The sequence below is a fragment of the Cavia porcellus genome, unplaced genomic scaffold (assembly GCF_034190915.1).
Source record: "Cavia porcellus strain 051 isolate PalLab524CR breed Dunkin Hartley unplaced genomic scaffold, mCavPor4.1 scaffold_8, whole genome shotgun sequence".
NCBI lineage: Eukaryota > Metazoa > Chordata > Mammalia > Rodentia > Caviidae > Cavia > Cavia porcellus.
The window spans coordinates 49,146,172-49,173,743 of NW_026947491.1; the positions used below are offsets into that span (position 1 = coordinate 49,146,172).

At 48.3% G+C, this 27,572-nt stretch overlaps 2 protein-coding genes and 1 long non-coding RNA gene across 8 annotated transcripts in view; 2 read left to right on the forward strand and 1 right to left on the reverse strand.

Moving 5' to 3' along the window:
• Positions 1-2,937: 2,937 nt before the first annotated feature.
• Positions 2,938-9,159, forward strand: Zc3h10 (zinc finger CCCH-type containing 10). Of its 6 annotated transcripts, none has more exons than XM_013159520.3 (6): positions 2,938-3,059; positions 3,175-3,199; positions 3,535-3,557; positions 3,773-4,584; positions 5,470-5,591; positions 7,165-9,159. In XM_013159520.3, exon 6 carries the CDS (start codon positions 7,220-7,222, stop codon positions 8,525-8,527), a length of 1,308 nt encoding a protein of 435 aa, XP_013014974.2. In that variant the 5' UTR covers positions 2,938-3,059; positions 3,175-3,199; positions 3,535-3,557; positions 3,773-4,584; positions 5,470-5,591; positions 7,165-7,219; the 3' UTR covers positions 8,528-9,159. The 6 variants fall into 6 exon arrangements, with proteins under 6 accessions (XP_013014974.2, XP_005006471.2, XP_005006470.2 ...); XM_005006414.4 differs by having other exon boundaries at positions 5,470-5,533; XM_005006413.4 differs by having other exon boundaries at positions 5,470-5,533; positions 7,168-9,159.
• A 6,366-nt stretch (positions 9,160-15,525) lies between these two features.
• Esyt1 (extended synaptotagmin 1) lies at positions 15,526-27,480 on the forward strand. Its single transcript, XM_003476193.5, has 31 exons — positions 15,526-15,915; positions 17,348-17,389; positions 17,578-17,712; positions 17,815-17,888; positions 18,005-18,077; positions 18,204-18,293; positions 18,467-18,522; positions 18,908-19,031; positions 19,119-19,295; positions 19,417-19,499; positions 19,815-19,863; positions 19,996-20,082; positions 20,154-20,246; positions 20,461-20,532; positions 20,684-20,770; positions 22,523-22,672; positions 22,953-23,108; positions 23,232-23,408; positions 23,575-23,657; positions 23,741-23,789; positions 23,896-23,985; positions 24,109-24,204; positions 24,459-24,530; positions 24,977-25,063; positions 25,336-25,476; positions 25,617-25,765; positions 25,867-25,965; positions 26,043-26,174; positions 26,251-26,356; positions 26,529-26,578; positions 26,704-27,480. Exons 1-31 carry the CDS (start codon positions 15,526-15,528, stop codon positions 26,741-26,743), a joined length of 3,309 nt encoding a protein of 1,102 aa, XP_003476241.1. The 3' UTR covers positions 26,744-27,480.
• The window catches only part of LOC134477329 (uncharacterized), a 28,610-nt gene continuing 18,428 nt past the window's right edge, over positions 17,391-27,572 (reverse strand). The window contains exons 2-3 of the long non-coding RNA XR_010049307.1: positions 26,240-26,388; positions 17,391-23,999 (exon numbers count right to left, since the gene is read on the reverse strand). This is a non-coding gene — a long non-coding RNA (uncharacterized LOC134477329). The remainder of the gene's footprint in view (positions 24,000-26,239; positions 26,389-27,572) is intronic.

Sequence of the window (27,572 nt, forward strand, 5' to 3'; positions counted from 1 at the left end):
TATCTTTGTATGTTGTTATTAATTTGAAGGTGGGGAGATTCAGTTGAAGCCATCAGCTACTAGGAGTGACACAAGTGCTGGATTCTTTGAAAATAGCAGTAAATTTCTGTGGATTTTTTTTTGTTTGTTTTTTTTAAGCCAGTCAAATTTAGCGGGGGGGGGGGGGTGGTGGTAGTCATTTGATTTTCTTTTGGGGGGACTAGGGATTAAACTCAGGACCTTACACTTTCCAGGCAGGTGCTTATGCCACTGAACTAAATGCCAGGCCCTAGTAATCTCTACTGTTTTTTTTTTGGTCCCGGGGATCAAACTCATAACCTCATACTTGCCAGGCAGACACCTGTACCACTGAGCTAAATCCCCAACCCTTAATTTGTCAAAGTAGAAACATACTTCACCACTGACATTCATTCCAGACTAGGACACAGTGTTTCAGACCAAAAATTGAAGCCAAGAGCGATGTATGTAGTGTTAGTGCTAGTGTTAAGGGCAAGGCTAATGGTGTAGGTAGGTAGCTAGAGGTTAGTCTTGTTTTGGGAATGCTGGGAGAGTCGGAAAAGCACTGAGCTACATTCCTGCAGCACCTCCACCCCCTTTTAGGACCTTGCTGAACTGTCCAAGCTGGACTAAGGCTTGGAATCCTCCCTACCAAGCCTCCAAGTAGCTGGGGTTACAAAGATGCATACCACACCCAGCTTGTGTTCTACATGGAGAGTGCTGCTAATCTGTAAGTACCATAGCAAACAAGGCTGAAGACCAATGGTGTGTATTCATCACTATTACAGTACAGAATATTTGTATTGCCATAAAAATGACCTGCCTGGGCTGGGGATTTAGCTCAGCGGCATAAGCGCCTGCCTTGCAAGCAGGCAGTCGTGAGTTCAATCCCTGGTATCAATAAAAATGAAAAAGACAAAAAAAATTAAAAATTAAAAAAAAATGTCCTGCCTACTCATCTCCCTGTTACTCATTTGCATACCTATAGAATGTACACCCAAGAATAAATGCTAATTCATACTGGTCTTTGATAAACTACCAGTATAAGTTCCACAGGTACAACCAGTACTCTCGTAGAGATGATATGAGTAGCTGTGAATGGGTAGAGATGGGATATAAAGGGGGTAATAGCCCACTATTTTTTTTTTTTTTTTTTGGTACCAGGGATTGAACTCAAGACTGCACGCTTGCAAGGCAGGCGCTTATGCCACTGAGCTAAATCCCCAGCCCAATCACCTTTTTTTGTGTACTCCTAAGACTGCTCTGAAAAGTACTGTCAGTCAGGTGTAGAACATCCCTGTAATCCACCACTTAGGAGGCTGAGCAAGATCACTGTGAGCTCAAGGCCAACCTGAACTACATAGCAAACCTTGTCTCCAAAAAAGGAAAGGAAAAATAAGCCCAGCATGGATAATTTGGCAAGAACATCTCAAAATGAATAAAGGGCTGGAGAGTATTAGTATAGTAGCCCTGGGTATTAATGCTGAGTACAAAAAACAGACATTCTGCCAATGGAACTACTTAAACATGGGGAACAATGACTTAACTTTCGAAAACGTGAAGTTTAAGGCCAGCCTGGTCTCAAGGAAAAAAAACTTTTAAAGTGAAGTGATTGTGTTGCTTTGTATTTTGTTTTAAGACACAGTCTCACTGTATGCCTCAAATTTTCTCTGAACCTCCAGCCTCAGCCTCCCAAATGCTGGGATTACAAGCATAAGGCATCACATCTGCTAAATTAGTTTTGAGCCTGGCTTGGTGCAGGCCTGCAGTCCTAGCACTTTGTAGGCTGAGGTAGGACCACCAGTGACAGTTTGAGGTCAGTCTAAAGTTCAAACTGAAAAACAAAATTCAAAGCCAGCCTGACCTACACAGAGACCCTGTTATGAAACAGAAGTCTATGTTTAAGCATTTTTTTTTAGCCATTTTTTGTTTTGTTTTTTGAGGCATGGTCTCATTATGTAGTTTAGGCTGGCCTTAAATTTACTATGTAGTCCAGATTGGCCTCAAACTCATGGTGATCCAGCCTCAGCCTCCTAAATGGTGGGATTATAGACATGTGCCACACCCACACCTGGCTAACACTACTTTTCAGAGCAGTTTTGGTATACAGAAAAAATCTGGGGAGTGCTGGGACTACAGGAATGCGCCACCACATCCAGCTTTAGTCTTAAATTTTCTGTGACCAAAGCTCTGGAGATAGGCTTTCTAGACCTGCTCGCCTGACAATACCAATTGACAAAGTTTTTCATCTTAACACCAAATGTCATATTAACCCCTAGAGAAGACTTAACATGCACCAGTGTTGTCCTGTGTTCAATCCCTGTGTCCCCTCTGTCGTTGGGTTTTTCACATTTAGTTATAGAAAAACACTGCAGAATTTTCTATGAAAATGATTCTTTGTGGGCAGGAAAGAAATCTTTGCCTGAGATATTCTGTCTCAGGCATTGTGGTGAAAGATCATAGTTAGCTATTTCATTCCCGGAGTTTTAGGGGGGGAAAGAGGTCTGTTTTTGCAGTATTATATCTTTCTCAACTTCCCATTTTACGTCCTTCCCTGTTCTGGAATCTTAGGACCTTCGAAAATTCCAAGATCGTATCTCCTGCAACATATTAGCTTAAAAAGTAAAGCAAAGCAGTAAAGCAAACTGGAATTTTTGTACAGTCGGCATCTATTTATAACAAACTCAGCACCTATTCATAATAAAATGGAAGACTTTGCTAAGAAACTTCAACTCCCAGGAACCAATGAGGAAAGGTGGAAACACTGACCTTTTCCTTTTTCGGTTCCATACTGGAAATAGATATACAAACGTATATGATGTCTTCAATAATAAAAATGGGAACTATTACTAACTCGAACTCAAAATACTATTATCTTCCAAGAAAAATCCTAAATTACGTATATGGTAGCTGAAAGCAGCGGAAAGCCATTATGAGTCTCACTGGAAGCCACGCCCCCCTAGGACGTAGGGCGCAATAGCGGAAATGACGACACCGAGCGCCGCATTAAAACCCGTAGGCGGAACTTTGGCGCTCTCTCGGCTTTAGCGCCATCTTCTTAGGTGAGTTGATTGTGGCTGTTGAATTCGCGATCGGCGTACAATCCATTAACATCTGACCTCTGCGTTAGTCATCATCATAGGAAAATAACTATAATCTCTTTGTCTTTCCCGGCAGAAACCTCTGCGAGATGAGAGCCAAGGTGAGCGATATGTAATAATGAGCACTGGTGAGAGAGGTCAGGCAAGAAAAGTCCATCATGGTTCCCAATCACTGGGTTCTCAAGAGGTGGTAGGGAGGGGAAGCAAACTTCGGGTGAAAATCAGGGGGAAGGAGTGGTTAAATAATGGAGGAGAGAAAAGGCGCTGGCGAAAAAAAACCCGGTGGACTTGGCGTTTTGTGTCGGGGCGGTTTCTGTTAGCCTTCGTGCTTAAGAACCTTTCCGTTCTCGCTTCTAAATAGTGAACTTTATAATCACAGCTGAACCTGCTAATGAAAGTAATCTTTTCTGTCTTCTGTCTATGGTCGGGTCGCTAGTGGAGGAAGAAGCGAATGCGCAGGTATGTGTTCTAAGATTGCCAGTCCTGGAGGGGTCCCCCGGACAAAACCGTTCGGTTTGGAAATCTAAAAACTATGAGAAAACAATTACTGCTTCGGCGGACACAGGGATTGAACACAGGACAACACTGGTGCATGTTAAATTTTTCACTCCCGTGTAGTCACCGCATGTTTTAAGATTTTAAAAATCCTGGGCAGTAATATCGTATCTTCGCAGGCTGAAGCGTAAAAGAAGGAAGATGAGACAGAGGTCCAAGTAATCTTGTACACCCGTGGAGGCCAAAGGAGCAGAAATAAGGAATGCTGGAGGCTGAGGACGCTGGTACAAGTTATTGGACTGCATGCTGTCTAGAATGTTTCAGTGCGTTAGAAATTCATTGACAATGACAGCAAAGACCACCTCAAAGAGATCCACCTTGTTGATGACTAAAGCAGTACCCCCCATCTTTTGCCCTGGAGCTGTGGCATTCTGGACTACTTCTGTTCTTACTTGCGGCCGAGTGTAACACGTGTACAATAAATCATCTCTTCTGTGTTAGCTGAAGAATCAAATTGTCTATTTCATTTTTTTGTACAGTTCCACTGAACGTGGATTCTATGTTGCTAGTTTGTGTCCTATCGCCACTGTGCTATGGAAAATCAACCTATAATGGCAGCAGTCTGGGTGTACTATGTAAAACTACCTTTACTTGACATTGAGAAAGACGTGTATGTATACTTAGAGGAGTGTTTTTAAGCTCGCGGGAAAGTTTTAAGGCAGGTGTTGGGACCGCCCCTACTTTTCCTTCTCTATAGTTCCGGCTGGGGGGTCACTTGCGCGGCTGTTAGCTTCGATTGCTATGACTACACGCAAAGGTTGCTGGGAACTTCCTGTCTTTTTCACACTGTTCGCTTATCATAGAGTATAGTTCCGGGTCTGATAGCTAGAGTGTCACTTCCGCAGGAAGCGGAAGAGCCATAAGGTGGGCGGCTCTTTGTCGAAGCTAGAGGACCGGCAGGCGGCAGCAGCAACTACGGCGGCGGCGGCAGGTGAGGGAGGCGGGAGACTTAGGTGGAGGCCGCGCCCGGAGGGGAGGAGTCGGGGCCGGCCCAGCGGCTGGGTGCTGCCGGGCCAAACAAGTGTCCCAGAACCGAGCTTGGCTCTTTCTCACACCCTGGGACAGACCCCCTTTTCTGACTGACCCTCGCTTCGCGAGCAAACGCCAGCTGTGTGACGTCACGGCCCTGCCCATCCCCTGAGCTTGATGTCATGTAGACCTCCTCCGCTTCACTTTCTGCTTCCTTAGTGTCCTATTCACTTGGCTCATAGATGTGTGTGCTGGCAACATTGTACCGAAGATTTGCTTCCAAGAAATTGCTAGGACTTTTCGAAAAGTCTAGGTTGTTGGAAAGAGTCATAATCACCGTCCCCAAGTATTAACTGTCATCCCTCTGCACTATTAGTTGCTGTTCTTCTGTCCTTATTTAGCATTCCTAGCTCCTTTGGTCCGTCTCTGAGCCCCACACATCCTCCATCTTTTTTTTGTTTGTTTGTCTTTTTTCTTTTTATCGGTACCAGGGATCGAACCCACGACTGCCTGCTTGCAAGGCAGGCGCTTATGTCGCTGAGCTAAATCCCCAGTACCCACATCCTCCATCTTAAGGCAGGTCTTTTCTCACCTTCTGTTCCTTGAGGACTAATTTTCCAGCCCACCCTCTGAGCCTTTACAAATCAGTTCTGTCCCTTACTCTTTACTGATGATCTCTCTTTTGACAGGTGAAGCTCAGTTTGAACCCTTAAGGAAATCTTTACCTTCTGAAATCTTTTGCTGTTTTATCAGATTTCACTCTTTTTTATGACAACAACCCTATAATTTTCCATGCTTACTCTTTATCCCACCCAGGTATCTCTTTTTTTTTTTTCCCTCCATTCAGAATCCAGCAGTGATGTGGAGGTGGAGACCCACAGGAGCCCGGGACTTCACCTGAGCTACCTCAGGTATCAATTCTGGGAGAATTGATTGGGGAGGAGTATCATACCCAATTATCTGCTTCTGGTGAGACTTGCAATTTGGATGGATGGCATTTATTCAGTTTATTTCAAGTTTTATTTTCTTTTTATTGTTTCTGTTATTCTGGGTTGCCTCCTTTTGGAGGATGAAGAGTCCCTTATATAGATGTTGTGTAACTTTGGCCTCTCATCTGGTGGGTCATTTTAGGGAGGTATAAACTCAAAATCAAGCCAGGCGTGGTCACCCACACCTGTAATCCCAGCATTTGGGAGACTGAGACAGGAAGATCGAAATTTTGAGGCCAGTTTGAGCTACATAGCAAGTTCAAGTCCAGTCTAGAGTACTAGCATACTAGCTAGGCCCTGTATTAAAAACAAACAAAACACATAAAGTCAAGGCAATGTGGTGATGTAGGGTAGGTGAAAGCCAAGAAATAGTAAAGATTTCCTCACGTTTAAGGAAAAATAATACAGTCTTCCTGTTTGAACAACAGGGGGAGCCTGAACACTGTTTAAGAAAGGGTTAGGAAGTCAGACACGTGGTACTTAGGACTCCCAGCCTTATTGGAGGTAGAGAGAGGGGAAGACTAGAACTAGGGCAGTGGACTGACATTCCAGAGCTCCTTTGGGAAACAGGAGACTTAAAAAGCTTTTATAGAGTCTATAAATAAAGAGGATCTTTACAGGGTAAGCAATAGTGCATGGTTTGATGTCAGTAGTATCTTCCCATGGAAGGCCAAGAAGTGGGTGGGGAGTGAGGAAAGAAAGGTCATTTATTCCTGTGATATTAACTTGTTTCCACCTTCACCTTGTCACAAATAGTTTTGTCTTGGGGGTCTAGAAGAAATTCCATCTTGGAACTCCTCTCTGGTATGGAGGAGCCTGATTTCGGTGGGGTCAATAGTGGGCTAGGAGAAAGTAGTTTAAAATGACAGATTTAGAGACTGCCTTCAACTGGTTATACCATCTCTCTCTTTTTTTTTTTTTTTTTTTTTTTGGTCTTTTTCCTTTTTTATTGATACCGGGGATCAAACTCACAACTGCCTGCTTGCAAGGCAGGCGTTTATGCCGCTGAGCTAAATCTCCAGCCCCGGTTACACCATCTCTTCACCCACAGTTTCTTGGGTTCTAGAGATCTGATACATGCAGAACCTTCCCCTAAGATTCCACAGAAAAGAAATTAAGGAAAGTTTTGTTACCAAAGTCCCATCATTCACAAGCCCTAGTAACTAAACAGTCCATCTTGGGCATTTTTCCCAGTCTACTCCCAGCCTATTCAGACACCCATTTCACTTCCACAACTTTAACAAGGTCAACCCAGAAGGAAAGATAAAATTCAACACTTCTATCGCTACCCTCAGCCCATCATTCGTGAGATGAAGCGTCTTTCCCAACTCCTTTCCCTCACTCCTTAGCTAGGCAAGTATGAATCATTATAAACAAGACCAGGGCGTGAAGACCTGGGTGGGACTTGGTTCAGGGTAGCCAGTCCAGCTAGCATCTTCCTCCCTTAGATTGTCCATTTCCAAAGTCATTGCCTCACTGGACTGCCTGTTCCCTAGTCAGGCAGCGTGTGATCTCTCTGGAGGACCCCTGGTTGATACAGTTCTCTTTTTCAGCAGTCACCAAGAGTGGCACGAAAAGGAAGAAGGCCCTGAGTCAGGGGGGACCAGGATGCCTGACCGGGACGGCTATGCCAATGGTACCGGGAGTAGCGGTGGAGGCCCTGGCGGTGGTGGCAGTGAAGAGGCCAGTGGCACGGGGGCAGGCAGTGGTACAGCCAGCTCCGATGCCATCTGTAGAGACTTCCTAAGGAATGTATGCAAGAGAGGCAAGCGCTGTCGATACCGCCACCCAGACATGAGTGAAGTGTCCAATTTAGGGGTGAGCAAAAATGAATTCATCTTCTGCCATGACTTCCAGAACAAGGAGTGTAGTCGCCCAAACTGCCGTTTCATCCATGGCTCTAAGGAGGATGAAGATGGCTATAAAAAGACAGGAGAACTTCCCCCACGGTTGAGGCAGAAGGTGGCTGCTGGCCTGGGCCTTTCACCAGCCGACCTACCAAATGGCAAGGAGGAGGTCCCTATCTGCCGAGATTTCCTCAAGGGAGACTGTCAAAGAGGAGCCAAATGCAAGTTCCGTCACCTGCAGCGGGACTTTGAATTTGATGCTCGGGGTGGTGGTGTCACTGGTGGTGGGGCCTCAGCAGGCTCCATTCCTCCAGGACGCCGACATGATCTCTATGACATCTATGACCTTCCTGACAGGGGCTTTGAGGACCATGAGCCAGGCCCCAAGCGTCGGCGAGGTGGATGCTGCCCTCCTGATGGTCCTCATTTTGAATCATATGAGTACAGCTTGGCTCCACCTCGAGGGGCAGAGTGCAGGCTGCTAGAGGAGGAGAATGCAATGCTCAGGAAGCGCGTGGAGGAGCTGAAGAAGCAGGTCAGCAACCTGTTAGCCACCAATGAGGTACTTCTGGAACAGAATGCCCAGTTCCGCAATCAGGCAAAGGTCATGACCCTTAGCTCCACTGCACCAGCAACTGAGCAAACTCTGGCACCCACTGTGGGCACTGTCGCTACTTTTAACCATGGCATTGCCCAGACTCACACTACTCTCAGCAGCCAGGCTCTGCAGCCCCGCCCTGTGTCCCAGCAAGAACTGGTGGCCCCTGCTGGAGCACCAGCTGCTCCCCCAACTAACGCTGCACCTCCTGCTGCTCCACCACCCCCACCACCACACTTGAACCCAGAGATCACACCATTGTCAGCTGCTCTGGCACAAACAATCGCCCAAGGAATGGCACCTCCACCTGTCTCCATGGCTCCTGTGGCTGTATCTGTGGCTCCTGTGGCTCCAGTGGCTGTATCAATGGCCCAACCCTTGGCTGGAATCACAATGAGCCATACCACTACTCCTATGGTGACTTACCCCATTGCTTCCCAGAGCATGCGCATCACAGCCATGCCACACTGATCACGTTAATGGACACTCCCTTGGTATAGCCTGTCAGGGCTGGGTCAAGGGGTCTCTACCCACTCCCTTAGCCCTCCTGGGCCCTATCGGAAGGGCTCACTCAACCAGGATGAGAGACTATAAGGAGTATGCTTTTGAGGAGCATTTCCTGAGGTAGGGTTAGGCTGGCATGTTCTCTCACCTGTCTTTTAAGAGGGTCTCGTGTCTTTCCTTCATGCCTAACTCAGGTGGGGCCTTGCATAGAAGTGCAGACTGAAGCCATCAGAGGGGAAGGACTGACTGAGGGGCTGTGTTTTATGGGAAGTAGGGGATAACCCTGGTCTTACCCTCTTGGAAACAGTACAAGTTCAAGTACAGGTTTTAGAAGAAAAAAATTGCCCACCCAAAAGGAAAGCCAGGAAAGATTGAGAGGTGGGTGGCCAGGAGAGAGGTTTCAGCAGTCCTCAGATCATTTGGGGCCTAACTGGGTTGGATAATAGAAAAACTGCTCTGGGGCCCCTGGGAAGGCCGGGACCATAGTACTCCAGCCCAAAGACGAGAGGAGCATTCATTTAACTAGCTTGGCCTGGAAATCTGTAGGGCAGGGCCCACTACTTTCCAAAGAAATAAAAGAATTATTTTTAACAAATGAAGACAGTGAAAACTTGCTTAGATATTGTGTGTGTGAAAGATGGGAGCATAAAGTAGGTCTTATGCCAAAGTAGAATAAATTCTACTTTGGGTAAGCTTGATGGAAGGCAGCAAAAAAAATAGGACCCTTTACAAGACTAGACGGGAAGCTGGGTGTGGTGGTGTCTCCCTGAAATCTCAGCACTCAGGAGACTGAGGCAGAGGATTGCTGAGAGTTTGAGACCAGCCTGGGCTAAACAGTGAGTTCAAGGCCAGTGAGACCCTGTCTCAAAACACCAAATGGGAATTTGGGGAGGGTACTCTGGAGTAAAAGCCACCTAGTCTAGTTTAAAAATAGGCCCATCTGTTTCTGGTCTGCGCTTGCTGTTCACAGGTTGCCTTAGTAACCAGGGCTGCTAGGGTCATTTAGTGAGGCAGGTACTAAGGAGGGTATATATGCTGAAAAATGAAGATGGACTATGTGGTTAAGGGAGCCTACTTGTATTGAAACACAGCAAGGCAGGTGGCAGTTGCTTCTCTGAGTTGTTGATGGCAATGAATGCCCCTCCTACTTTGGTCCTTCAGTACCCAATGCAGTAAACTTTGAAGCCTTGGGAGGTACTGGGAAGAAGGAGATTTGGAGACACAAGCTTCAGGGTTTATCCATTTTTTTTACTTCTCCACTTTGGACTAGGGGTTTTGAAGTCATGTATGGGTTATTAAGGCCAGGGGCCTTCGGAGCCAAACTTCAGTTCTTCCTTAGTTCCTGGCTGATGAAGGGAAAACACCCTTCATCACCCATCATCACCCAGGTGTGAGTCTAATGAGACAGTGGTTTGGGAGTGTAGAGAAAGTGATCCTGCTTTGTGCTTCCTGGGTTGTATTTCCTGCTACCTCTTCTCTTATCTCCCAGGTTGTATAAACCTATGGCTGAAGATGGTGGGCTAGATCAGGTCAGTTGCTTGGGGGAAAAAAGCCAAGTGTGGTGCATGCTCTTGTATTTCCAGCTAGTTCATTTACTTGAATGGAGATTACTTGAGCTCAGGAGTTTAGGGCCAGTCTGAGCAACACAGTAAGACTGTCTCACAGAACAGTCAGTGCCTGCAGGTAAAAATGGGCAAATATTATTTATGTATTTAAAAAACATTGATAAGCTTAATGTTTATTTTCTGGATTAAAAAACATGGTTTATGGTGAGCATTTAGAGAAATATTATAGATTCCAGCATTTCTTTTTTTTTTTTTTTTTGGGGGGGGGTCTTTGTGAGACAGGGTCTCATTATGCAGTTCAAGCTAGCCTTAAACTTGCAGTGATCCTCCTGCCTCAGCCTCCTGAAGACTGGGATTACAGGCATGCATCGCTATGCCAGACTCCAACATGAGTTCTCAATCAGATCCTAACTTTATTTCCTTCTTGCCAAATGTCTCTAAAGAGGTGAATTAGGAAACTGTAGACATCATATGTCTTATATTAATGCATTCCACTTAATGATCACCAGGAATATAAAGTAGCTGTAATTGACCCGAGTTGGGTTTGATGCTGTGAAGGGAAAAGCACCATTGGGAATTGGGGTGTATCTCAGCAAGAGGGTATCTGAGAGGACGTGCACTTAGGTTAAGTAATTTTGCTGATGGGGCAGGGGATTTAGCCCAGCGGCATAAGAACCTGCGTTGCAAGCAGGCGGTCGTGAGTTCAATCCCTGGTACCAATAAAAATGAAAAAGACAAAAAAAAAGTAATTTTGCTGAAGGCTCAAGAAGGGTGTATTCCTTTGGACTCAATTCTGTCAAGGGAAATGGGTCATTCTGTGATTCCCAGTAACAGGGAAATGAAAATATGTCCTGAGTTCTACAAGCTCCATAATGATACCTGAGCCTTAGAAATGGACTGTGATCTGGGTATGGTGGTGCATGCCTGTAATCCCAGGAGGCTGGGGCAGGAGGAATTCTTCAAGTTCAAGTGCTGGACCACATAGTGAGACCCTGTCTCAAAAAAAAAAAAGCAGATTGGGAATGAAACAGTTCTTCTTAGGTTCTCCCTAAATGGAACCATTCCTAAGTTTGGTGCATTTTTCTTTTTTATTGGTACCGGGGATCAAAATCACAACTGCCTGCTTGCAAGGCAGATGCTTATGCCACTGAGCTAAATCCCCAGCCCCTGTCTTGTGCATTTTTCTAAATGTAATTTTTAAATAGGGCCATTAACAAACCAGAAAAGTAGTTTAAAAAAATCTAGCTAAAGAAAGTTTAAGGGGAAAAAAAAAGTCTGAAGGGAAACCCAGTAGATGTCTTCAAATTCTACTCAGTAGGAGAAGGTCCTGTGTTACTGCACTGTAAATAACTGAAATTCTAGAACAGTAGCTAACACTACTCAGGCCACTGAACTGTGAGAGACTTTTTTTTAATTTGAAGTAGTGAAGATTTAACCTAGGGTTTAGCACATGCTAGCCAAGTGCTCTACCATTGAACTACATTCCCAGTTCATTTTAAATCTCATTTTGAAACTCGGTCTCATTAAATTGTCCATATTCCTGAGTAGCTAGGATTACAAGTATGGCCACTATGTCTGGCCCATGTTAGGCACTTTACATACAAAATTTTATTGATCCAATGGGTACTATTACTGTATTCATCTTGCATTGGAGAAAGCAGGCTTTAAAAAATTATCTGAATTACTTCTTAGCCTTTTGGCCAGGATCACTTGCAGCACCTTGTATCAGTATAATATTCTATATCCACATAACAGATTAACACTGTAGAGCAGGATGATGGAACAGGAGCTTGCTTCATGCATTCCTGACACAGACCTGGCATTGATGTACTTCAAAAAACAGTGCAGCTACTGGGTATGCTGGCACACACCTATAATCCCAGGATTTGGGAGGCTGAGGTAGGAAGATTGCTGAGTTTGAGACCAGCCTGAACTATACATAGCAAAACCCTGTCTCAAAAAGAAAATACAGCCCACCTCCTCAGAGGAAATAAATATTTGCAAAGGTCAGGGGAAAAAAATAAATTGAACCAGGCATGGTGATATACAGCTATAATCCCAAAACTCTGGAGAGGTTACAAATTCAAGCCCACGCTAGGCAAATTTAGCAAGATCCTGTTTCAAAATTAAATAAGTAGGCTGGAGATGTAGCTCAGTTCAGAGGGCCTGGGTTTGACCCCCCCCCCCAGAACTACCAAACACAAAAACCTCTATGTATACTGGGTGCAGTGGCACATTCGTGTAATTTCAGCTACTCCAGAGGCTGAGGCAGGAGGATTGCAAATTTGAGGTCAGCAATTTTGCAAGACCCTATCTCAAAACATGTAAAAGGCTAGGGATGTATATAGCTCTGTTAAAGCCCCTGGGTTCAGTCCCTAAAATCCACCTCCCACCCACGCACATACAAAAATCTGCCCAGAATTCTACAATCAGTAAAGTGTGGGCCCAGGAATCTATTCATTCTGACTACAGAATTAGCATAAGTAAATTCTGAGGATCAGCATAGCACGTTGTGGCTGAGACAGCAGGATGGAGTTCCACACCAATCCAGGCTGGGCTGCATAGTGAGACTGTCTTAAAAAAAAAACCAAAAAAGTGATAGAACTAACCAACAGTGGAAGCTTTTTTTTTTTTTTTTTAATCAGTACAGGGTATCGAACTCACAACCGCCTGCTTGCAAGGCAGGTGCTTATGCCGCTGAGCTAAATCCCTAGCCCCAGCTTTTTTTTTTTTTATAGTGAAGATTGAACCCAGGACCTTCACCCTGAGTTGCATCCCGTCTCCCCCCCCCCCCCCCCGCCACCTTTGGTACGACTTTGTGCTTGTCAAGCAGGCGCTTATGCCACTGAGCTAAGTCCCTGGCCCCCTAGTCCTTTTATATAGTTGGTGTTTGGGTTTTTTGGGGGTTTTTTTGGCTTTTGGAGATAGGGTAGTTCAGACTGGTCTTGACTCACTATGCAACCCAGACTGGCCTCAAACTCAGTGATTCTCTCGCCTTGGGGTCCCAAATGTTGGGATTACCGTGCACACTGCCACACCAGGCTGTCCCTTCCATTTTTGTAAATGGACGAGAATTCTGCATCTGACCTCCACCTCTCCTAGAAAACAATTATAGTTTACATATAGAATTTCAAAGCTGGAAAAAAAAGAATTTCAAGGCTGGGCATGATGATGTAAACCTGTAATCCCAGCACTAGGGAGATTGAGGCAAGAGGATCACAAATTTGAGCCCAGCCTGTGTAATTTAGCAACTTAATGAGACCTTGTCTTGAGCAACTCCACTTCGGAACCCTTGTGTCTCAGAGGCTTTCTTTCTCTAAATATATTGTTCCAAAAAAAAAAAAAAAAAAAAAGACTTGTCTCAAAAGAGAGTTGGTGGTTCAGTGTGAAGACCCTGGGTTCAATTCTCCATACCATTAATAAAAAAGCCAGGAAGTGTGGATACTCTCCACTCTTTCCCCTCACTTTGGCCCCACCCTGTAAAACACTTCCTCTCACAAATGGCCATTCCTTCCTGCGCCCATTTACCGCTTATCACCACCAGGGGGAACCTGGAGAGCAAAAATTGTTAATGGGTGGGGATCCACCCTGTTTGTTTATGACTGCAGTGCAGCTGCTGACCGTGTGGCCCTACCCTGTACAATGCCTAAAGTAGGCGAGACTGATGACCTGAACGGGATGATGAAAGGGAGAAATTTGGAAGGGGGAGGCTCCACATGTCACTTTATCAATCCCCTCAGCCCTGGAAACCTCCCTTGTTCTAATGGTTTGCAAATTTCAGTTTTATACAGAGCTTTCAGGGGATTCGTTTTCCCACTGTAATTTTGCCATGTCGGTTGCCAAACAGATCACTTATGTCTTCAAGCCTCTTGTTCCTCTTTCTCTTCATTCAACTCTGGGAATATGGAGAGCACAGGCAGCAAATAGAAAAATGTTCTTTTAGAGTTCTGTACACCAAATGAACCAATCTAAAATACTGGCAGCCCCAGAAAAGTAAAGAAGAGGATGTAAGAAGCTGTAAAGGCAGGAAACTGGGCAGGTTGTTTATTAGTGTTTGTTTTTGTTTTGAGTCAGGGTCTCACTGAACATTCCAAGCTGGCCTCCAACTCACAGCAGTCCTCCTGTCTCATCCTTCCGAGTGTTGGGATTACAGGCATGTGGCAACAGCTCATAAACAGATTTTAAAGGGCTTTGGTGAAACAGCCTGATGAAATCTATGCCCTGCAGAGTAAGATAAGACTTAGCTGCAGATCTAGGCCCTCCCCAATAACCAACCCTAGTTTCCCTGCTGTGTTCCACAGAGTAACACAGTAAGACATACACTACAAAAGGTATTCTGTGGCCAACCCTGTCCCTCCTCAACTTCCAGTTCATCTAGTTCCCAGGAACCTGTAAACAAATCTAGAAAACTAGGAACAATAGTCATCGGTACTTTTTCCTAGCACTTTTTCCTTCCTAAAACCATACAGTACTGTATGTATTCTATACCTGACTGTAGAACTTTTAACTCATAGGAGAAACTGAGCTACTTACTAGTCTTGAGTCCTTATCTTAGTGCCCTGGAAAATCTAATACTTTTTGCTATAGTTAAGCCATCTCTCCTCCCTTTGGAGCTGTTGTTTTGTTTAATACTGAGGACTGAATCCAGGTCCCTCACAGCATCCCCAGCCAATTTATCTCAACTCTGATTTTCTAGGTCTCTCTTGAGTGTACCCAGAGTAGGGGCTAGGGATGCATTCCACAGGGTTGGCTTACATTCCAAATAGGGTCATTTTATTTCCTTTTGTAAAGGGGGCCAGAAAAAAAACGGGTAAGAAATGTGCTTGGAGTATCAAAAGTAGGGAAAGTTGATAAATGAACATGTAGAAATCCAAGACAAATCCTGCAAAACCATCTGAATGATGAAAGGAAAATTCTTGGCCATCCAAAAACTTAATTTTGCAAATCCAACTTCTTAAAATCTAGAAATTGGAGGTCCAGCTCTGCATGATGTCATGCCACAGGCGTTCCAGTTCCAAGTGGGAGGTGCACTTGGTCCCGCCTCTCTTTAAATTGTACACCGCCCCTACCTTACTTTATGACCAATCAAAGATTGCACATCCAGGGCCTTACCGTCTTTTCCCGCCATCCCAGACCGCCCATTTTGGCACTCAGGTCCAATCAGGGAAGCCCTACCTATCGGAGGTCCTCCTATCCCCCCCCCCCGCAGTAGAGAGGCGGAGTTTCAACCTTTTGACTCCACCTTAGTGTCTGCGGCGCGGACCAACCCAAACCGTCTGGGGGTGTGGCCTGGGGTCCCCTCCCCCACACCGGGGCTCATGGTTTGTAGCGGGGGAGCTGGCTGCAAGCGAGGCCAGCTCCCGAGGTCTGGTGTCTGGCGGTGCTCTCAGAAGTGGCACCATGGAGCGCTCTCAGGGAGAGGGCTCCAGCCCCAGCCCCATGGACCAGCCCTCTGCTCCCTCCGACCCCCCAGACCAACCGCCTGCGGCTCACGCGAAGCTGGACCCGGACTCCGGGCTCCCACCTGCTGGCCCTGGCGCGAGGAGTGAGGCGCTGGCGGTCCTGACTTCGTTCGTGCGGCGCTTGTTGGTACTGGTGCCAGTGTACCTGGCTGGAGCAGCAGGACTCAGCGTGGGTTTCGTGGTTTTCGGCCTCGCCCTCTATCTGGGCTGGCGCCGGGTCCGAGATGAGAAAGAACGCAGTCTCCGGGCGGCGAGACAGCTACTGGACGACGAGGAGCGGCTCACGGCCAAAACGCTGTACCTGAGCCAGCGAGAGCTACCTGCCTGGGTGAGCCACCCCACTCGCCCCACTGCATCCCGGGGCCCTCTGTCTGGGTTCGCGCCCCATCGTGGGACAGTGAGTCCCGCTAGCCGGCCGGGACGTGCCACTCTGGGGCCGGCCGTACAACACTCCTCGCCCACCCCTGCTGCACGCCAGGATTAGATCTTCCGCAGACTGGATTTTCCTTCGCTCTCGGGCCAGGGCAGTGGAACATCTGGGCGCCTGGTCCGGCCGAGGCGAGCTCTTGTAACCCGGCTGTCGCTTGCGCTGCTCCCGGCTTCGGCCGCTGCGCTGTTGCTGGCCTGCCCCTGGCTATTACAGTCCGGGCCACCTCTCGGAGATTCCCTCGCTTCCCCGCCCTCCTCAAGACTTTTTACCCACTTCAGGCCATAAGCTTTGCCTTTTCCCCACTCTTGTCATCGGGCACCCTGGGGGGGACCCCACCCTGGGGGCATTGCTTAGCGGAGCCCTAGCGCCTGGAGCGACTTTGCGCTGTCGCCTTCCAGCCTCAAGCATCCGGGCTGCAGCGCGGCGGAGGCGGTTGCTGGGCTGAGGGAGGGGGTGCCCGGAAGAGGGTAGTGCGGCTGCTGCAGTTCCCGCTTCCCTCACTGCACCGGTCCCTGCCGGCCCCACCCTTTTCCGGACTGTGGGCTGCGCTGGCTGCGTTGACCTAGACCCTTCTGTCTGTGCGCGGTCTTCTGGGCAGAAGCGGACGTCTTCTCTGGGCTTTGCAAAGTCAGAGCCCGTTATGGCCCCTCCCTGCCACCCTTCCTGCCCCTCCTAGCAGCCGTTTAAATGTCGGGGGGATGCAGAGTGACAGAAGAGAAGGAAGCACGTTGACCCTAGGCAGGCACAGTCTAGCTTCCTAGACCCCGCACTAGAGAGGAGAGAGGAAAAAAGGTCCTGGGAACTTGGAGCTCCGACAGCAACTGTCTTTTCCTCCTACTCTTCCTCTTGGAAATTAATCCCCCTTCTATTACAAAGGACAGGTGTCCTTTCCGTAAAAGGTGTCACACAGCAAGAAAGAAGAAAGAAAGAAAGCCAGAGCCTAAAAAGTTCCAGTCCTTCCCTGTCAAAGATTTCTTTTCTTCACCTCCCTGGCATTAGAACCCCAGTCCAGCAAGAGGAGGAGGGAAGTCTGGACAAAGGAACCAGGATTCCCTCCAATCCCAGCTCTCCCCCTCCACGAAGAATGTGCCCTTCTCCTCCCTGCTTCTCTTCCCAGCCCCACAGCTGTCACTTCACTATCCAAAGAGCATCTTCATGTGGGCCTTGTTAGAGAGCTCAGTGCCCCAACTTCTGAGGCATGAAACCTCAGGACTCTCGGCCTCCTTGGGTGAGGAAAGCTGTGGCAGTTCCCGCCCTTTTGCATCCCATGGCACCTTAGGCGATGCAGGCAGAGGTGTGCCTGTGGTCACTGTCTGACTTACCCCTGCAGGTCAGCTTCCCAGATGTGGAAAAGGCTGAATGGCTAAACAAGGTGAGAACTGATCAGGTTTTTATTTTTCATGGGAGGAAAATGAGAATTCATTCTTCTTGCCAGGTCCTGTCACACTTCAATTCCAGGCTGAGCCTGGTCCCCAGTGCTGCCCATAGAGAGTATTCTGACAGAATTTCCTTTCAGAGGAGAGATGGGGATCTTCTCTAACCATGTGTCCTCACTTCCAGATTGTAGCCCAGGTCTGGCCCTTCCTGGGACAGTACATGGAAAAGCTTCTGGCTGAAACTGTGGCACCAGCTGTTCGGGGATCTAATCCCCATCTGCAAACATTTACATTCACACGAGTGGAACTGGGAGAAAAGGTATTGTTGGAAGAACTGAGACCGGGAGGGGGTGCAGCTCAGAAGACACTGAGGTATGCCTCCCTTCCCTCCTGGCTATCTCAAGGTCTGCTCTCTCTCTAGCCATTGCGCATCATAGGAGTAAAGGTCCACCCTAACCAAAGAAAAGATCAGATCCTGCTGGATTTGAACATCAGGTAGCACCACTGCCTGCTTCCCTTTTGGGGGTCCTGATCACTCCTGGCTACTTCACTGCCCTAACCCCTGCACTGGCCTAATACTAACCATTACTCTCTTCCTCACCAACCCCCAGCTATGTAGGTGATGTGCAGATTGATGTGGAAATAAAGAAGTATTTCTGCAAAGCAGGAGTCAAGGGCATGCAGGTGGGACAGATGCCAGAGCCTCCCATAATAGGGAATTTTCGCCCTAAGTTTCATGGGATATGGGAAAGCAGGAGGTTGTTAAAGTCAAGGGTGGGGAAATACTTCAGTGTTTTCTTCTTGCCCTAGCTACATGGCATCTTGCGGGTGATTCTCGAGCCACTCATGGGAGACCTTCCTATTGTGGGGGCTGTGTCAATGTTCTTTATCCGACGCCCGGTAAGGAAAATCATTAAGAGGGATGGGGAAGCAGAGGAAACAGAATTGGGATGGTGACAGTAGGTAGCTATGGAGAATAAGAATTGACAAAAGGCCAGTGAGTTTGACAACCATGGGATGGGTGTGACTATGTCCCATAGGATCTGTCCTGACCCCTCCCGCTTTCCTTCTAGACTCTAGACATCAACTGGACAGGGATGACCAACCTGCTGGATATCCCAGGACTTAGGTATCAAGGACTCATTGAGTATTTGCTAAGTATTCCAGGCCTAGCTTGAGGGTATGGTGTTCCAAAGCAGTAAAAGATGCGGCCTGTGCCCTCTGAGACCTCCACTGTAGACAAGGGGTTTCCTACTGTGATTTCTCTGCAGGAGCATGCATGTTAGTAGGGAATAAAGAGGACTGAACACTGCTCAAACAGGAGAAAGAAGAGCAGGAAGAGCAGCCAGGGGTGGCAGTGAAGTAGGTGGGGAGTTGGGATAGAAGAGTGACCAAAAGGATTTTCAAGAAAGACTTCCTTATAAGCTATCGGTCTGTCTTGCAATGGGAAGCAGTTGGGTATGGAGAACTGAAAGTTGGGGTCAATGTTCCTTTTCTACCCACCCCCCATGCAGCTCTCTGTCTGACACTATGATCATGGATTCCATCGCTGCCTTCCTTGTGTTGCCCAACCGACTGTTGGTGCCTCTCGTGCCTGACCTTCATGATGTAGCCCAGTTGCGCTCTCCTCTGCCCAGGGTATGCCCCTCCCTGATTAACTAGCTCTTTCTCTTCAGAATGCCATGGTGGCTCCTTTGTTTCTGACCCATCAATTCCTAACTTCAGGGCATTATTCGGATTCACCTGCTGGCTGCTCGAGGGCTGAGTTCCAAGGACAAATATGTGAAAGGCCTGATTGAGGGCAAGTCAGACCCCTATGCACTTGTGCGTGTGGGAACCCAGACATTCTGCAGTCGTGTCATCAATGAGGAGCTCAACCCTCAGTGGGGAGAGACTTACGAGGTATTAAGCAGAGGAAGAATGGAGCTGGAGGAAATGAAGAGGGCTTCTTGAAGCTGTGGGAAAGATGCTGAGGAGCCTTCCAGCTGCAGCCCATGAGACCTTAGCCCTCTGTGTGCTGCAGGTGATAGTACACGAGGTCCCGGGACAGGAGATTGAAGTGGAGGTGTTTGACAAGGATCCAGATAAGGATGATTTTCTGGGCAGGTGAGTCTCAGTCTGTGTTATGATTTGAAGCTTCAGTGCTCCTAAGGTCCCAGAGGTAACTGTAGTTGTTTTCTGGATCTGGAACTCTTCTATTATTTTTCTTCCCCATCCTAAATAACTTTGCACACACACACACACACACACACACACACACACACACACACACATGCACGTGCAAGTATCTCCTAAGTCTAAGGAGAAGGGAGTCTGAGCTCTGTAGGTGCTTCTGGGTGGTTGAGTAGAGGACCACTGCCATGCACCAATGACATTGCATCCTTTTCTCCTCTCACTGCTACCTCCTCTCCTTGACCCCAGAATGAAGCTGGATGTAGGGAAGGTGTTACAAGCTGGAGTACTGGATGACGTAAGTTGGGAGAAATGGACAACAGTGGGATTGACCTCCTGCTTTGGGCAGACAGTAGCCTCTGTGTTGGTGGGGAAATGGATGGGTGGATATCTGATCACTACTGGACCTCTCTTCTACTTCTCCCTTCAGTGGTACCCTCTACAAAGCGGCCAAGGCCAAGTTCACTTAAGGTTAGAATGGCTGTCACTTTTGCCAGATGCAGAGAAACTGGAGCAGGTAAGTCACATGGGTAGAAGCAAGAACAGGGATTGGGAGGACCAAGGCTTGACCTCTCTGCCTCCTGCCAGGTTCTACAGTGGAATCGGGGAGTCTCCTCTAAACCAGAGCCTCCTTCAGCTGCCATCCTAGTTGTCTACCTGGATCGAGCCCAGGATCTTCCTGTGAGTTTGGCTTGATGGGGGCAGGGAGCCCAGGGTGCAGCAATGTCACATCTTTACTTGCTGAGGATGCAGCTGTCCCTGCCTGGCTTTCTCCAGAAGTAGAAACATAATGCAAGGATTCCAAAGAAGGGATCCGATCCACCTCAGGGAGGAGACTCTGCTGTGATGCTGCTTTCCTTCCTAAGATTGTAACATCTGAATTCTGCTCCCACAGCTGAAGAAGGGGAACAAGGAGCCCAACCCCATGGTACAGCTGTCAGTTCAAGATGTGACCCAGGAGAGCAAGGTGAGGATGCATTGTGGGGGGCATCATGGAGTAGGAGGAAGATTTTTGGGGGCAAAGTCTCCCCTTTACAGTGTTTCCAGTGCAAAGATTGGCTAGAGAAACAAGAATGGTGCTGTGGTCTCCACACATTGCCTGTCCTCCCCATCTCCAGGCTGTCTACAACACCAACAGCCCAGTGTGGGAAGAAGCTTTCCGCTTCTTTCTGCAGGATCCTCGCAGCCAGGAGCTTGATGTTCAGGTGAGATAATCACTTATTTGCCTTATTCTTTCTTCCCAGATCTGTGTTATTGTGCGCGCACGCGCGTGTGTGTGTGCGTGCGTGTGTGTGTGTGTGTGTGTGTGTGTGTGTCTTACTGAGGACTGAACCCAGAAGCTCTCTACCATCAAGCTATACCCTCAACCCTTGCTGAGATGCTGTCATACTAAGATGTTCAAGCTGGCATCAAACTTGTGATCCTCCTACCTCAGCCTCCCATGTAGCTGGGACTACAGCTTTGTGTCACCATGCTGGCTGAATCCTATAGTCTTTTTTCTTTTTTGTGGTGCTGAGAATAGAACCCAGGTCTTGCATATGCTAAGTAAGTGTCCTACCATTCAGCCATACCCTCATCCCTCATGACCTCTATCTATCTCTAATCCATCTACTAGACTTCTCCTCCCAACCCACCCTGGTCTTCCCCTGTGCCCTACCTATCTGTCTAGAATCAAGTTTGGGTTTTTTGATACTAGGCATCAATCTCTTTTTTTTTTTTTTTTTTGGTCTTTTTTCATTTTTATCAGTACTGGGGATCAAACTCAAGACTGCCTGCTTGCAAGGCAGGCGCTTATGCTGCTAAGCTAAATCCCCAGTCCCTCTAGGCATCAATTCACCACCTCACACTTGCCAGGCATGATTTGTTTTTAATGTTACTGGGAGTTGGGTCTAGGATTGCACTCCTAGAATCAGTTTTTATATTTGCTGTTGCATACTTATTTTTATTATACATATTTTTGTTCATTTGTTTTTTGTTTTTTTGAGGGAGGGTCTTACCGTATAGTTCAGGTTGGCCTCAAACTCATGGCATTCCTACTGCCTTAGCCTCCCAAGTGCTGGGACTACAGGCGGGTGCTACTATGCCCAGCTTGTTTGCTTGTTTTTGAAACAGGGTCTCACTATATAGTCCAGACTTACAGTGACCTCAAACTCACAGAGATCCTCTTGCCTCAGCCTTCCAAATTCTGGGATTATAGGCACATACCACCACTAACCAGCAGTGAGTTCAAGGCCAGCCTGAACTGCAAGGTGACACCCTGTCTCAAAAAGACCAAAAAAAATTTTTTTTAATTAAAAAAAAATGGGAGGGGCAGGTTTTGTTTGTTTTCTGTTTTTTGTTTTGAGACATGGTCTTGCTATATTGTTCAGGCTGGCAATGAACTCACTATGCTCCCCAGGCTGGCTTCCAGCTCACAGTGATCCTCTTGCCTCAGCCTCCTGAATGCTGTGATTACATATGTGCGCCACCTCACCTAGATGCCCCAGTAAGATTAACACTCCATGTTTTAAAAGTCATAGAAAAGCATGGCACAGTGTCTGCCTTCACAGTGCTTACTGGCCAGTTTGATAGATGAGCTACACACATATCAAACTATCCTAGAACATGAAATATTAACTAGCAGGAGCAAGATATTCATGGTATGACAAGGATGGTCACAGAAAGGCACTGAGGCTGAAGTCATGAGAGATTTTGTAAAGGAAGTAGGATTTTTATTAAGGCTTGAAGCTCTATCTACTTAAACAGGCAGAGGGAAGGAGCATGAGAACTTCCTGAGCAGCAGGAAGAGAATGACCAAAGGCAGAAGGGTCCCAGAGTGAGGAGAGGCCTGGGTAGAGATACTGAGTAGAAGAAAAGGTTTGTGACAGCAGGGAGAGATGTGAAACAGGCGCCATGTTGCCATTTCCGAGCACTCCTTTCCCTGACCCTTCCCACATTGCCTCCACTGCTGTCTGTAGGTGAAGGACGACTCCAGAGCCTTGACATTAGGGGCGCTGACTCTGCCTCTCGCCCGCCTGCTCACTGCCTCAGAACTCACCCTGGATCAGTGGTTCCAGCTCAGCAACTCTGGCCCAAACTCCAGGCTCTACATGAAACTGGTCATGCGGGTATGGAAGTGAGGAGGCACCAGGTGGGGAAGGCCTGTGGATTCCTCGGCATCAGAGAATTAGATAAGAGCACCCAGCAGATACATGGAAGTGTTCATTGATCTGGCTAGGAGGAGGGACAGTGTGGGAGTTGGGTAGGGTGGAAAAAACATCTAGGAATGAACCTGGCCAAGGCAGGGGATCTGGTGTCCCAGTCAGAGTCCCTGCTCTGCCCACCAACCCTTACATGCATGGCTGCTGGATGCACCTGCTTGAGTGGACAATCTCATACCTTTCCCAGATCCTTTACTTGGATTCATCACAAATCTGCTTCCCCATGATGCCTGGCACGGCTGGGCCTTGGGAGCTAGACAGTGAAAGCCCCCCAGCAGGCAGCAGTGTAGATGTTCCGCCTCGGCCCTGTCACACTACCCCCGACAGCCACTTTGGGACTGAGGTGAGTTGTTATCTCAAGACCTTTAGGTCTGTTTGCCCACTTGAAGTGTGCACAGCATGCTCAGAACTAATTCTGAGAAGTCTCTTTGACTGCTCTCTGGTCCCCCATCTGTTTCTTTTGCAGAATGTGCTTCGGATTCATGTGTTAGAGGCCCAGGACCTGATTGCCAAAGACCGTTTCTTGGGGGGATTGGTGAAGGGCAAGTCAGACCCCTATGTCAAACTAAAGCTGGCAGGACGAAGCTTCCGAAGCCGTGTCGTTCGGGAAGATCTCAACCCTCGCTGGAATGAGGTTTTTGAGGTCAGAACTGAGTGGCCAGGACTCAGTCTGTTCTTCCTTCAAGCTCCTAGAGTGGTCCAAAAACCACAGGATTCAGTGACTGGGGGGTCAGGGGAGTGGAAAATGCAGTTATTTGGGGAAGACAAGGAGAAAATTCTCTTTCATCTGCACTGTTTTCTCCTGCTAGGTGATCGTCACATCAATTCCAGGCCAAGAGTTAGAGGCTGAGGTCTTTGACAAGGACTTGGACAAGGATGACTTTCTGGGCAGGTAAGGTCTGGAGGAGCAAACAGGCTGGGCCTCTAGGGTTCATCGAGCTTGAACATTTATCTCGTCTTTCTCTTTCTCCACAGATGTAAAATGAGTCTCACCACAGTCCTAAATAGTGGCTTCCTGGATGAGGTGAGCATAAGATTAGAATGGATAGTTGCTTCTGACCTTGACCCAAACCTCATCCTCTTTGCTTCCATCCCCTGACATTTGAGTCTTACCCCACGTGCTCCCACAGTGGCTGACTCTGGAGGACGTCCCATCTGGCCGCCTGCACTTGCGCCTGGAGCGTCTGACCCCTCGGCTCACTACTGCTGATTTAGAGGAGGTGTGTATGGGGTGCTGGAGAAAAGAAGGGAGCCAAGTTGGGGTGGGCAGGGTGAGCCCTTCTCTCAGTTTCCAAAGCCCCAGGTGGCAGCTACCAGCCTAGCCTATCTCGTGCCCTCCCCAGGTGCTGCAGGTGAATAGCCTGATTCAGACACAGAAGAGTGCGGAGCTGGCAGCAGCCTTGCTGTCTGTCTATCTGGAGCGGGCAGAGGACCTACCAGTGAGCTGTTCCCCCACCCCATAGCTCCTTGTCTTTCTCCACCTCCCTCAGGTTGGACGCTTCTCACAAATTTGGAATAGTAAATGGCACCTCTCCCCAATGGTGGTGCTAGGGTGTGAGGATCCTCCAAGGCCACAAGGTGGTAGCTGTCCGGGAAAAAAGGAGACACAGTGGATAGCTGTGGCTGTAATTTGTGAGGGGAGGACCTGACTGACTAGGTCCAAAATTTAAGACTAACAGTATTCTCTTTCTAGCTCCGAAAAGGCACCAAGCCTCCCAGCCCTTATGCTACTCTTACTGTGGGGGACACGACTCATAAAACTAAGGTATTAGGAAATGTCTCAGAGTTAAGAATGGGAGGGAAGCCAGGTGTGGTGGCTGCGTAATGAGTTCAAGGCCAGTCTGGACTATGTAGGGAGACTTTGTCTCAAAGAAAGAAAGAAATGAGGGGCTGGGGATTTAGCTCAGCGGCATAAGCACCTGCCTTGCGAGCAGGCGGTAGTGAGTTCGATCCCCGGTACCAATAAAAATGAAAAAGACAAAAAAAAAAAAAAAAAAAGAATGGGAGAGGAGAGGGAATGCCTGGCATGGTGGCAAATGCTGGTTCTATAATCCTAGCATTCTGGGAAGGAGGCTGAGGCAGGAGGATTGCAAGTTGAAGCCCAGCCTGGTCAAGGAAAAAAAAAAAAAAAACAGAAACAAAAAGTGGGACAGAAAGGAGGAAGAGTAGAGATTGTGTCAACCACTAATCATAACCTTTCATCTCCGTCAGACTGTTTCCCAGTCTTCAGCCCCTGTGTGGGATGAGAGCACCTCCTTTCTCATCAGGAAGCCACACACCGAGAGCCTGGAGCTGCAGGTATGGAAAATGCACTCCACAGACATGGCAGATTCCCACCCAGATCAGTACAGGGCTGTCAGAGCTGAAAGATCTAAGTCTTGCTGAGCATGATGGCACAGCCCAAAATCCTAGCACTTGGGAGGCTGAGTCCTGAAGGAGCTCATACTCCACTTCTTGAGAAAAATAACCAGAAAATACTCTACCCCAAATCCAAGTGTTGGGCCGTGAACCCAAGGGTTAAATAATTTATCAAGGCCTTTGCCTCTGGTCACAGTCTTCTTGCCCCGCAGGTGCGGGGTGAGGGGACAGGCACCCTGGGCTCATTATCGCTGCCCTGTTCGGAGCTCCTGGAGGCCGAGGGGCTCTGCCTGGACCGATGGTTCACACTCACCAATGGCCAGGGGCAGGTGCTACTGAGAGCACAGCTAGGGGTGAGTGTGCCAGGAGACATGGGCCACCAGGGGGAGGCTGGGGAGGGCCTCTGTGGCCAAGGGGTACTTAGGAGGCTGGGAATAAAGAGCTGTGTCCTGACTGCAAGGGGCCTAGAGAACTCACAGCCTTCTTCTTCCAGATCCTAGTGTCCCAGCACTCAGGCGTGGAAGCCCACAGCCACAGTCACAGCTTCTCCTCTCTGGCCGAGGAGCCAGAGCTCTGGGGAAGACTCCCTCATGCCACCACCTCAGCCCCAGAGCTCCGACAGCGCCTCGTCCACGGTGACGGGTAAAGGACTGGACAGGAGGTGGCATGCGGGCAGCATATAAAATGAGTTATGAGTTCCTTAGGTGTCACCCTGTCCCAGACCTGTGACCATCTCTCCACAGCCCCCCTGAGGCAACTGTTGGACCCCTGGGCCAGGTGAAGCTGACTGTGTGGTACTACGGTGAGGAGCGAAAGTTGGTCAGCATTGTCCACAGCTGCCGGTGAGCCCCTGCCCTCCTGCCTCAGGTGCCCTCCAGCTCTGCCTTTGCTTACGCATCACTACCTCCCCTTGTCACAGAGCCCTTCGGCAAAATGGACGGGACCCCCCTGACCCCTATGTTTCACTGTTGCTACTGCCAGACAAGAACCGAGGCACCAAGAGGAAGACCTCTCAGAAGAAGAGGACCCTGAATCCTGAATTCAATGAACGGTCAGGCAGTGGGCATCTGAGTGGGGACGGGAGGCTTGCAGCAAACCTGTGGCCCTAACACCCACCTCTTGCCCAGGTTTGAGTGGGAAATGCCCATGGACGAGGTGTTCAGGCGAAAGCTGGATGTCTCAGTGAAGTCTAGTTCCTCCTTCATGTCCAGAGAGCGTGAGCTTCTAGGGAAGGTGAGGGCCAGGCATGGGTAGGGCAGGGGTCCCTGTTAAAGACAAAGCAAACTGGGTGACACCCTGGAGGTGACACTGTCTCCTGTCGGGGTTTGGGACCGGAAGTGTGCGATGACAGATATGGTCTTTGGATAAGTCAAAATAATGCCCTGTGCTTGCCCTCCGCCCACAGGTGCAGCTGGATCTGACTGAGATTGACCTCTCTCAGGGTGCAGCCCAATGGTAAGCAGACAATGTAATAATCTGAGCTGAAAACCACTAATTCCATTAGGAGGCCTGGAACTGTGTCTCATTTATAAAAGGGGTGAAGAGTCCTCATCCCTCTGAGCCCTCTCTTCTTTCCCTAGGTATGACCTTCTGGATGACAAGGACAAGGGCAGCTCCTAGAAGCTGGCAGTGACCAGCCTGACCCCACTCCATTTCTTGCCTTGCCTCTCACCATGTCCACATCAATGCGATGAACCCAAAGCTAGGGCCTCAGGGCTGAGCCTGTGTCCTCTGGCCCTTTTGCCCTCAGGCCCATACTGTGGCCTTTGCCTAACCAAAGAGAAGGGCCCTGTGTTCTCCTTTACTGTCCAGCCTTCATCTTCAGGCTCTTGGGGCAGGGCCTGAGCTGGCTATTTCCTCCTCTGCTTGCACACTGTTCTCCCAAGTCTCCAGGGCCTCATACCTGTGCCTGGCCACTGGCAGCACTAGCAGTGGCATTAGCTTACGCCAAATAGATTCTGATGGGGCAGCTTCCTACCTACTGTGAGCAGTCAGTGGGTGGACATGTGTGGAAAGAAGACAGCTAAGCTCCTGAGCTGTGAGCCTCTTGCCCTACTGCATGTAGCAAACATACAGCGAATTAGGCATGTCCAGTTCTGTCCCCACCTTCATTGAGCATGTCCTGAAAACACAACTGCTATGATGACAGCCCTGATGGTGAATCAGGAACACTTCCATTCTACCTAAACCTTCAGGTGTGGATGTGGAGCCTTGGAGGCCTTGGAGGACTCAGGACAGCAAAGCCAATGTTTTTGTCCAAGTGCCTGAGTTATAAACTCACTGACTAGAACTGAATCTGATACTTTTGCACCTACTCTGTCAATCCATTGTATCTTATATTAAACGTTATACTCAAACCAGCTGTGATATTTTCCTTCAATGGGAATCTGGTAGCACACACTTGTAATGGTGGGATGCTGAGGCAGGAGTTTCACTGAGAGTTTGAGGC

Bases quoted from the DNA above. Each gene is read 5' to 3' on its own strand.
- Zc3h10 (XM_013159520.3), top strand. From the start codon at position 7,220: ATGCCTGACCGGGACGGCTATGCCAATGGTACCGGGAGTAGCGGTGGA.
- Esyt1 (XM_003476193.5), top strand. From the start codon at position 15,526: ATGGAGCGCTCTCAGGGAGAGGGCTCCAGCCCCAGCCCCATGGACCAG. The intron at 25,766-25,866 runs GTAAAGGACTGG...ATCTCTCCACAG, and splicing joins CGCCTCGTCCACGGTGACGG to CCCCCCTGAGGCAACTGTTG. The intron at 26,579-26,703 runs GTAAGCAGACAA...TTCTTTCCCTAG, and splicing joins TCTCAGGGTGCAGCCCAATG to GTATGACCTTCTGGATGACA.